The sequence below is a fragment of the Haplochromis burtoni genome, unplaced genomic scaffold, assembly GCF_018398535.1.
Source record: "Haplochromis burtoni strain Fernald_Lab_line unplaced genomic scaffold, NCSU_Asbu1 Contig_624, whole genome shotgun sequence".
Classification (NCBI taxonomy): Eukaryota; Metazoa; Chordata; class Actinopteri; order Cichliformes; family Cichlidae; genus Haplochromis; species Haplochromis burtoni.
In genome coordinates this window covers 157,828-168,312 of record NW_024582985.1, presented here as the reverse complement: position 1 = coordinate 168,312, position 10,485 = coordinate 157,828, and the positions used below count along the sequence as shown (strand labels likewise).

The 10,485-nt window shown below is 41.9% G+C and overlaps 1 protein-coding gene across 2 annotated transcripts in view; it reads right to left on the bottom strand.

Annotated features, from left to right (window-relative positions):
- Positions 1-1,160: 1,160 nt before the first annotated feature.
- Positions 1,161-10,485, bottom strand: part of cnpy1 (canopy FGF signaling regulator 1) — a 12,953-nt gene continuing 3,628 nt past the window's right edge. For both annotated transcript variants that reach the window (XM_005949748.2, XM_042214895.1), the window contains exons 4-6: positions 3,376-3,588; positions 1,620-1,719; positions 1,161-1,334 (exon numbers count right to left, since the gene is read on the bottom strand). In XM_005949748.2, the coding sequence (XP_005949810.1) occupies positions 1,294-1,334; positions 1,620-1,719; positions 3,376-3,588 (354 nt within the window). In that variant the 3' untranslated portion in view covers positions 1,161-1,293. The remainder of the gene's footprint in view (positions 1,335-1,619; positions 1,720-3,375; positions 3,589-10,485) is intronic.

Below are 10,485 nucleotides of genomic sequence, written 5' to 3'. Positions count from 1 at the left end.
AAAAAAAAAAAAACAGGGGTCGGCGAAGATGTAATAAAAGGAGTACAAATAGAAATGCATAATGTATCCCCAACTGCTGCACCTGTGGGGAAAATAACCATACAGTACCTGCAACACAAAAATTTGAAAATGGACATATACATAAATCAACAATCTTGTTGTGGGGTGTGTGAGGGACAGACGGACCCCTGCTGCCAGACCTCTGCAGTCCCAGAGACGACCTGCATCCACCTGCAAGGCATACAGGGAAAGGAGACTATAGCCAAGCACTCACACCAACTAATGGAATAGATCAGTGGGGACCAGAGAGGAACAAATTCATCCAGTAGGTTTTCTGAGGAGGCAGACAAGTACATTTTTATGTTAATACATCAACAGTTTTTTGATTTCCAGTTCATGAGGATAGTTTTCTTAGCGATGCATAATGAAGTAAAGATACTATATACCCATTCCCTGAAGACCCAGCCCCCAGTGCTCAGGAGAGGCGCAGGTCACACTTAATGACAGCCCAGTAATGCATTATATATAATAACCATCAGCACTTGTTCGGTCTCCTTTTTATTGCGAACCCAACCAAGCTACAGAATCGGCACAAAGCAGCGTCAGTATAACGCACTCTCTGGTTCCCCTGCATGCGGCCGCCTTTAGCATATCAATGCAAAGTTTTCAACCAATCAGCTGCTGTTAAGTCTGGTCCAATCAGATAACAGATGCTTGAGTTGTGGCTCGGGTCTGTCCACCTGCTAGTCTTTGTGAAAAGATACAGCAATTTGAAAGCTGCATGTTCACACTGACACAATACATTTAGCTTCTGTGAACATTTAGAGTCAGCACTATCATCCAGCAGTCTACAATTCCACACTAACAGATTTATCTCCCATGGATGTTTATGGTGTGTGTAAAGGAAGGAAATAATGTGTATTTTTTTTTCTATAAAAAAAACAAAGAAATCTAAATGTTTTTCCTGGACTTGGTGATAAAGCCAGACTGTGACAGAGAGCAGAAAAGAGTTTTGCCAGATAAACTGATCAGCTGACTAACTGTGGAGACCACCATCTTAACTTTTGATATGTGGAACTCGCACCAACAAACAGTTACTGTAGGTCTGGTTAAGATACTGTGGTGTGAGCAGCATGCAGAGACAAAAATGAACACTGTGCTTTCTCAACATTTGGTTTTTATTTACTTAAAATAGTCTCAGTTGTTTGTCAAACATTTTTTATCAAAACCTTTTTCTCAGAAATGTGTGTCAAAGCTGGTCTCTCCTCGCTGCACCGAAAATCCAGTGTGATGCTACAATTCCTCGTTAGCACGGCTGCTGTCTTCACAGTAGTCTGAAAGGAAAAGCATGACGACAAACACATCAGTGTTTATGTTCCACAACCCGAAAATGTGCCACCATCTAAAGACACAAATAGCTAACACTGAACTACACTGAGGCTACTGAGCTGTGCTGACACTGGCCTCTGCTGTTACTGAATGCTGTGGACGCCAAACCCGAGCAGCTTCCACAGCTGTGTGTGTGTGTGTGTGTGTATGTTTGTGTGTGTGTTGTGTGTATGTTGTATGTATGTGTGTTGTAGCTCTGTGAGAGTGCGCGTGTGAAGCATAGCTGCTACCTGAGACTCTGCTGCACAGCTCCTCGTGCACGTTCTCCTGCCTGTCCCGGCTCAGCACAGAGATGATTTCTTCCTCCAACTCCTCCACCAGCGTTTCACACTGAGACACAGACGCAGCAAACACTGGTCAAAGTGTGCTTCGACCATACATGCACAACACACATCTTTCACACAGTGTGGGCACGCCATTTGCATGGCGGCGGCGGCCACGTTTCTCTCCTGTTTATCGAACCGCTCATCCATTTCGAAGACTCTGTGAAAGCACCCTTCCTCGCTTTTTATGAATTCGACTTCTGCTCCAGCTGCTTTTTCTTTAGCGAGGAACATGGTGGTGAATAAAAAGTAAAAATAAAAAGTGGCTGTGATGCGAGTCCGAAGCTGTTTATTAAAGCAGCAGCTTTCAGTGGGAGCTGGCTCACCCAATCACACTCGTGATGCAATCCAACTTCAGAATAAACCACAAACTTTTCCCCGTGTCTGTTGTTTCATCTGTCCTATTAATTCCTTCAGACCCCTCGGTCACGTGAAGCCGCCATGGTGCGTCGTGGTGAAGCTCACAGCTGTTCAGTCTACACGTCACTAAATCCAATCATGGCTCACTGACCGGGTTTTCTGCAGTGACTGCTGATATCAAGTACTTTCTCAAATTGAAGGCAGGTGAAATGGCTGGCACAACCAACTGGCCACACTACAAAGGCATGACAAATTAAAGGAAAACCCTGAATCACTGACCCCTACAGTGAAGAGCTCCCCTGGCTCCATTATGCTACAGGGGGCCATTTGTATCAAAAGAAGGGTCACTGCTACGTAGACACATTTGTTCTATGTGACACAGCGTCTTTGAACGGTTTAAAGAATATGAAAATTGATTTCGGAACAATGTCAGACATAAAAGAGTAATATACTTGTATTTATTTAGCTCTTTTCTAGTTTTACTGACATCATGCTCCACCACCACCATCAAAAAACCCCAAAAGGCGATATCTAATTCTGTTCCAACGTCTACTGCAAGAATAAATGGCGAGGAGCTCTGACGCTGATGTGGCAGGTCGCCACGTTATTGTTCTGGGTTTTTCTTTCATTTCTCATCTGTCTGTAGCTCACAGATTCATGACCTTCTCTTCAAGAAGACAAAGAAAAGTAGTGTGTTTTAAACAGACTATTTTTTCTGCATAGGAGCAATTATTTTAAACATGAAATATACATCTACATAAAAGTATCCATATACGAAAATGCCTAGAATAAAATGCATACTTTTGTTAATTTTGGCAATGTGAGCTTAACAAACCGATTAATAATTAAATTACTAAAATAAATAAAGATATAAAAGGAATTTCAATAATAGCATTACTGCAACTATCCGATTTTCTAGTCTAACATTTTGTCCCAACTGATAGATTGATGAAAATAGCAAACGTGTATTTAGATTACACATCTAACTGTATGACTACCTTGTAATGCTTCTGCTATACAAAACGTGTTGTTTTCGATTGGACGGCGCTGGAAACCGACTGATGCAGGGTTGTCATAATCACCGCCTCCAATTTTAAATGTACATCTTCATTTATTGAACAACTTGTTTCAAAATTAACTCTGAGAATTTTCTTTGTTTTTTGATTCTTAATACATAGCAATGGATGAAATTGGCCTGGAAATGCTTCCAATGCTTCTGTACATGATCCTGAACTAGGCTGCAGTTCTAACTATACTATAGTTCTACTTAAAAACATTGTTTTCAGTGCATATTTCCACTCACTGCGAATTTGAGGTCATTGGACGCCTCTGGCCCATCAAACTGGAAGTTCTTAAAGTCGGGGAAGTCGTCGGTGGAAGCACTGCTTCTGGGAGCAAACCTCCTGTACTGCTTGTGCTGGGTGATGGGATCCACATAGAGTGCATAGTCACTCATACTGTTGCACACGCCGTCCAGAAGCTCGCTGAGGTGAGTCTCCGAGCGAGCGAATGGGACCTGGCAAACCAAACCAAAGAGAGAGGAGGAAATCATCATGTTGGACTGGCATGTTCCAGCACGGCTTCTTCTTGGACCGTGTAGCCATTGTCTCATGTTTCCAATACCCGATTGCCACGTTGAAACGTCTAAGAACTCGTGCCGGATAGACCAAAACAGCACAGCTGCATCATGGCAAAAAAGAAAAGACTCTGGGTTGGCCTAGTGTTAGCTGTGTTACACCACAGGCCTCAGGGTGGGTCAGTGGGGTGGCCTCTTGTTTCCGCTGTGTTTTCTCCATCAACGCTGAAATACCTCACCCTCCAACTTTGACTTTTAACCTGCATGAATACCCTCCCCAACCCTCCATCCAAACTCAGCCATGCTCTTCCACCACCCATCCCTTTCAAGACAAATCAACAGGGCGGTGGTGTCTAGACGGGTCAAGACAGGTGCTGTGCTCTGCTTCCTCCATCCCCGGAAGGATATTGGGTGACAGGGGTGACGCCCAGGGGTGAAGATGCAAGGATAGGGCACTGAAAAGGGTGAAGTAGGGGAGGGGTGGGTTTCAGTGTTTGTTATACCTCGAACTAGCAAAAAGAGGGGTTGGGATCCAGAGAAGGGTGGGGTCGTAGGAGGAGGAGATGGGAGAAGCAGAAGGCCTCAACAGAAGCCAAGTGCAGGGTAAACGGCTCATCTCCTCGGCCCCCACCCTGCCTCTGCGCTGTCTTTTGGCCCATTCAGCCCCTCCATCCTCTGACGATCAAAGGAGGAAATCTTCCTTGTTTTCTTTGGTCAAAGAGTGGCAGGACGGAGGTTGGGGGTGGGGGACAGTTTGGGTGGTGAGAGAACACAGAGGAAGAAGGGAGCGTTTTTGAGCCTCTTGCAGATGAACTGGATCTTATAATGATAGATAAATTATACTCTCAGCCTTTGTTTCTTCTTCTGTTTCTCTAACCAGCCATACTGATCTCACACACACACACACACACACACACACACACACACACACACACACACACACACACACACACACACACACACACACACACACACAGAGATGTGATGATGTGACAAAGGACTGCTCTGCCATCTGTCTTTCATCAAATCTTTGCCTCTTCCTGCTCAGCAAACTGAAATTTTGGGTAGTAGAGCAAAACCAGCCAGCGATTCCTCTGACAATTAGAACCACCTGAGCTCTCCGACGCTGCATTAATCCTTGCAGAAGACCCTGAGCCTGACAACACTGTTAGGGTTGCTAACAGTGTGCTGAGGAAGAAGGAAGAAAGTTGGCCGGTCGACAGAAGGTGTTACAGCACAGGGCTAAAGGTTGGAAGGGCCAGGCACTAGGGGATGTAGGTCATGTAGAGCAGTGGCGATGAGGCTCGCCTATCAATCAAAACTTGCTTGTGGTGACTTTGGCATCAGTGCTGTCATTTCTTTCACTCAATGACTGAATTTTTTGTTTATTGGATTAAAACTTGGTCAATTAATTGATGCTGGACACACTTTTCCTAGAACCATGTTGACATATTTAAATACCTTGTTTTTTTTCCCACCAAGCTTTTAAAAAGCTAATTTGAGAATGTGCAGTAGCAGCCACTATTTTAATGATTTTGAAGAACACATGATCTGTTTTCACAAAATCATCTTTACCTGAAGCTTGCTAGGTTCGTTTTTTATTACACTCTAATATCCATGCCAATTTGACGGAAGGCTTATAATAATAATATAAACGACAAGTCATATTTTATATTTGCATATTTCAGTTAGTCATTTCTCATCATTGTTTAAAGTCCCAGCTTCAGCAGTCAGATTAAGGTTTAGTTGGTAGGTTTGACCGCAGCCCGTATTTAGTGAGTCATTACTGGACGGCAGCTTAAGTGCTACTGAAGGCACATTCAGTAGAAACAATACTCCTATATAGCATCATCTGTTGAAGCTGTTGCACATATGTAATACTTTGGAGTTTCACTTAAAAACAGTACATGTTTGACAATGCAACATTCACAGGTTTAATTAACTGATTCATTGCAGAAAAAATTGATAATACATGTTCCTCTATTGTCATCATGTCAGTCATATCTTTCTTTTTATATATATGATTATATGAGAATGAAACTGAATATAAAACTAAATCCTCAATCTCATCCAAACAGCATAAAAAAAGAGAAGAAAAGGGCTGCTCTCCCCGGCCCTACAATAAAACCATGTCAATCCATGGGCTTGGGTCTAAGTCATTATCATGCCATGCTACAAAATGGTTTGGAATTAAAGCCCTTCCTTGCCAGTTGCAGCCGTGTGAAAGGGAGCTGTCAGTCACAGTGTTGTTTGAAGAATGGGGTGGGGGGTGGTGGTTGAGGTGGTAGTGGGGTGTGACTGGTTGGCCCAGAGAATAGGCTTCTCAGGGAAGCTATCCTCCATTCAATTCCCATTGGACAGGGAGCCATTATTGCACCACTGTGGACAGGGGCCTTTCAATGTCATTGTTCTGGCCAATGAAGACCCATAAATTAACAATAATAATAATGATAATAAACAATAAAATAACAATAATAATGTCACATTGGCAGCAAGTGGAAGGAGAACCTAAAATGTATTTTTGACCTTTATATATCATTTAAATCGCAAATTTTCTAATAGCAGTCGTTGGACTAACAGTAATAATATTACTTCATTATGATAGAGTAGTAAAGCTAATAGTAACCAGCTGGTCATTCTGAATGGAAATGCTATGCGTCTTTATATGAGCTCTAAATCATAAACCAGGGCTTCTTGATGTCAGCAGTTTGGAAGATAGTGGCGAGCAGAGTCAGCACAAGGACTGAAACACTGTTTGGCGGTAAAGCTTCTTCACTCTTGTCAGAAGTCAGGTGAGAAGACTTTCTCAACAGTATGCTAAGCTCCACAAGCTCCTTCTTTTTCTGTGGTGTAAAGGACCATATTATAGGCCAAACCGGAGGTACTACAAGAGTAAGACATGGCACTGATGAACATAAACAAAACTGGCAAAAGCAAAGAATATGACAGAAGCACCTAGTGAGTGTTTAAATCTGATGGGCGGATTGATACTTAATATCATTGTTCTTGTGCCACAACTTTGCTTAGAGTTTAGCCCGTGGAGAAAAGCTTCATCCCACGGTTCTGCTTACATCCACAAGAGGTCCTTTTTCCTCCTCGTCCCTGTCATGTGTTTGTGCACACGCCTGGAAAGCTTTGGTCACATTACTTTAGCATCTAGCTAGCTCTACTGAGGAGCAAGCATAACTAGAGTTATTGTTTTAACAGTTGAAAACTGCAGATTTAAAGCCTCCTTGTATCATTTTACTTCATGCCAGACTGTTTTTAACTGGATGTGTCGCACGATATTTTGCTCAAGTTATCTGGGTACTTCATATTGTATTAAAAATAAGTGGTAAAAAATCTTTTGTCTTTGAAATATTTAAATCCAGAATAAAATAATATTCTATGTATTTTAACAGAGGAGTGGAGGCATTTTACAGGCTGTTGTGTTCATGGTCAGGTAAGTTTAGTCATTCCTTAGTTTGTTACAGTGGTAAATGTGAGTATTTAAAGGCACTCAAATGGTCCTTTCTCACTGTAATTGTGCTCTCATAGTGCTTTTAAATTTAGGCCGATAATGCTGTTTATTCTCATTAGCCAGATTTTAAAAAAACTAGCCAGAGGTTAGAAAACTTGGTTAGAAAGTCTCGTGATGCTCCAGTTTCTGTGATTTATTTCTAAGTGATTTGTAGAAATCAGAAAGAAGTCCAGTGTATTTAACCTTTCAGCATCTGATCAGATCTGGTTTATCATATTTCATCTCTAGTGACAGCTGACTTTTGATATGCCACGATGAAATACATCAAATGCTGGCCTAGTGATAGTCTCATAAAATCCACTAAAGCCATCATGAAGACTTGAACCAGGGAAAATCTGGCTGTTTACATGTTGTGTTTTTGACCTTCTACACTGTCCAAAGTTCAAACACACATCTACAAGCACCTCTAAACAGGGTCAGCACCTCAGAAGATGGACTAGACAGGCAACCAACTCTGACAGGAGGGAATTAGACTCACTAACTTTACTATTTCATTGTAGATGCTGTAAATTGCTATTGACCAAATTATTAATATGGGCTTGGTTGTTACTACAACTATTATTGTACAACAATTAATTTTACCTATAGTTGTAAAAGTAAGTCAGTAGAATTCAGCTGAGGGGGCACAGTCATCCTTTTGGATGGGCCTGGGCCCCAAAGGCCGTTCACAATGCTAACGCTGCCTCTGGAGCTCACAGAAGAACATGTCCTGTCCACAGACTGATGAATGTAGCCACCACAGTGTTCCCCACTGGCTTTAGAATTCACGTTAAGGCTTCAACATTCGCCATGTTGTCGCTGTTGTTGTGTTTTTAAGAGCCAAAAGATACCATATTTATATAATAAGCAGGAGCGCTAAGTTAGCTACTAATGTTGCCAAGTTAGAAGGTGTATTATGTGCTGCACAGGTGCAACAGCGGTTGGGGTGAGGGGAGGAAGACAAAAGAGACCTGAGACATGACAAGTTGAATAATGAAATACTAGTCTCATACATCAATAACGGTGTGAAGTGGGAAACTTCAAACATGCTTTTTATGCTGTTTAGCAGGTCAAGTTAACGTGGAATTTTATTGGGACTGACTGACTTTTGGAAGTCCCAAAACTTGGCACTCCAACAATGGGTTCATTTTGTTGCCCTGAGGGTTGTCGCTGTTTTTTTTAATGCCGTGTGCAGTAAGAGTCTCAGACATGAGACTGATATCAACCAAATCAAACAGTAAGCAAAGAAAGGAAATTTGTTTGGAAGTTAGACTATTCCTTTAAGAAACCGCCAAGGAAAAATAAAAGATCCTTGTTGGATTAAAAAAAATGACTGTCACCTCACTGAGTCACATTTCTAGACCATGATATTATGTGTCATTGTGTCAGCATGCTATTGTGCATCCTCTCATTCTCAATGCATGACTTCCCACCGTTCACTATGAGATCAACCCGCTCCAACTAAGTTCAATGTCTTTGGAAGCCTTAAATGTGGCATTGTTGTGGCAGGCAGGTTTAACTTTTGTGGCACAGAGCAGCCCCATACTCTCAGGAAGTCCTACTGTGACAAGGCCAAAGAGCAGAGACTTAAAACCTGCAAATCCTCCTCACTGATGGCATCTAAGCTGTGACATCCCTCCCTCTCTGATTCACACTAGGTCAAAAGCTGCTGAAAAGAAGGGAGCCGGGAGGGCATGGGATCAAGGTTTGGCTTCTTATGTGGCTCAATAACATCTGATTGACCAGATAATACAACAGGTAGAGGAAAGTGTCAGCTCAGAGTAGAGCAGGAGCTCACTGCTAGAGGAAGCTCATTCTCCCTGCTGGGTGATGCTGTTTTCTAACTCTAATCAGGATACATGTAAATGCTTAGAGGATAGTTTGGACTTTGTTTTGAGAAAAATTATGCAGTAAAACTTGATGACTTATGTCGTCACACAGAACATCTAATGGCTACACTGAGCTAGTAATATCAGTGTTGAAAACAGTTGTCATAAGGCAAGATCTGTGATTCTGAATTTGCCTGTAGGTGTCGACGCCTATGTGCACACACTGATCGGTGCAGTTATCGTGATAGTGATAGTCACAACAAACGCTAAAGCTCCAGAAATCAACAGTATAGCTGTAAACCTCATGATTTTCTGGCCTCTGAGCAACAGGAAATGTCATAGTTCCAGGGGGGGGGGGTGACCTCATTACAGCAGGACAATAGCCTGGATCAATCTTCTGCGCTCACACAGTGTCATGCACACAGCCACAGTAACAACAAAGATCAATCGACTCCTCCATGAAAAGACCGCATCTGTTAATCACAGCATCTATGTAGAAATGGCTCCTTGTACCCCAATTGCACTGTTAAAATGTACATGATGTTCAGTCAGTCTTTGAAAAAAATCAAAGGCAAATAAGAGCCTCGGGTCGGATGGGATTACAGGAAGACTGCTGAAGAATGCATAGCAACTTGGTCATGTGTTTTATGACACATTTATCATGTCTTGTGTGCAGAGGTGAGTCCCTAAACTGTGGAAGTAGTCTATTGTGTTCCCTATGGCTACATACAGTATACCCAAACTGTTTAATACACTCAAACCAGCAGCTCTGATTTCACTGGCTAAACAGGAAGGAGAAATGGACTAGGCGGGGTGATCGAGATGGAAAGGATGTGCAGCAGCTTAGAGTGCTTAACGTGGAGATGTGCTAGCAAGTGCAGAGAGTTTGGTGAGAGTGTGTTGAGAATTAACTGATCTCTCCAAGTTAACTTCAGCAACTACCAAACCATCAACGTGTCTTTAGGACCCATTCCTACAAAACTGTTCAAAGAAGTCCAACTATTTATTTATGCTTCAATTTCTATTTTAATCAACTCTCTCTATTAATGGGCAATGTACCACAGACCTTCTAGCTCGCAGTAATTAAACTGCTACTTGAAAAGCCATCAGTTAAACCAAGGGGTCTTAGTCTAAGGAGCTTGGAAAGAAAAGCGTCTGGACTTACTTAAGTTACTTCTTAACTTAAGAAGTAACTTAAGTTAAGAAGTAACTTAAGTAACTTAAAAAGTCTAGATGCTTTTCTTTCCAAGCTCCTTAAACTACGATGACCTGGATGACCGAGAACCTTCACAGACAAGGGGTCTTAGCTAATTATAGACCAATCACCAGCCTTCCTTTTATCCCAAGATTTCCCGAGATTTCTTGATGCTTACTCTGAACTAGGGCTGCTCAATTATGGCAAAAATGATAATCACGATTATTTTCACTGAAATTGAGATCTCGATTATTTGGCGATATTTATTTAACAATAACAATGTGTTGAATAATGACTTTAAAGATTGTCAAAAA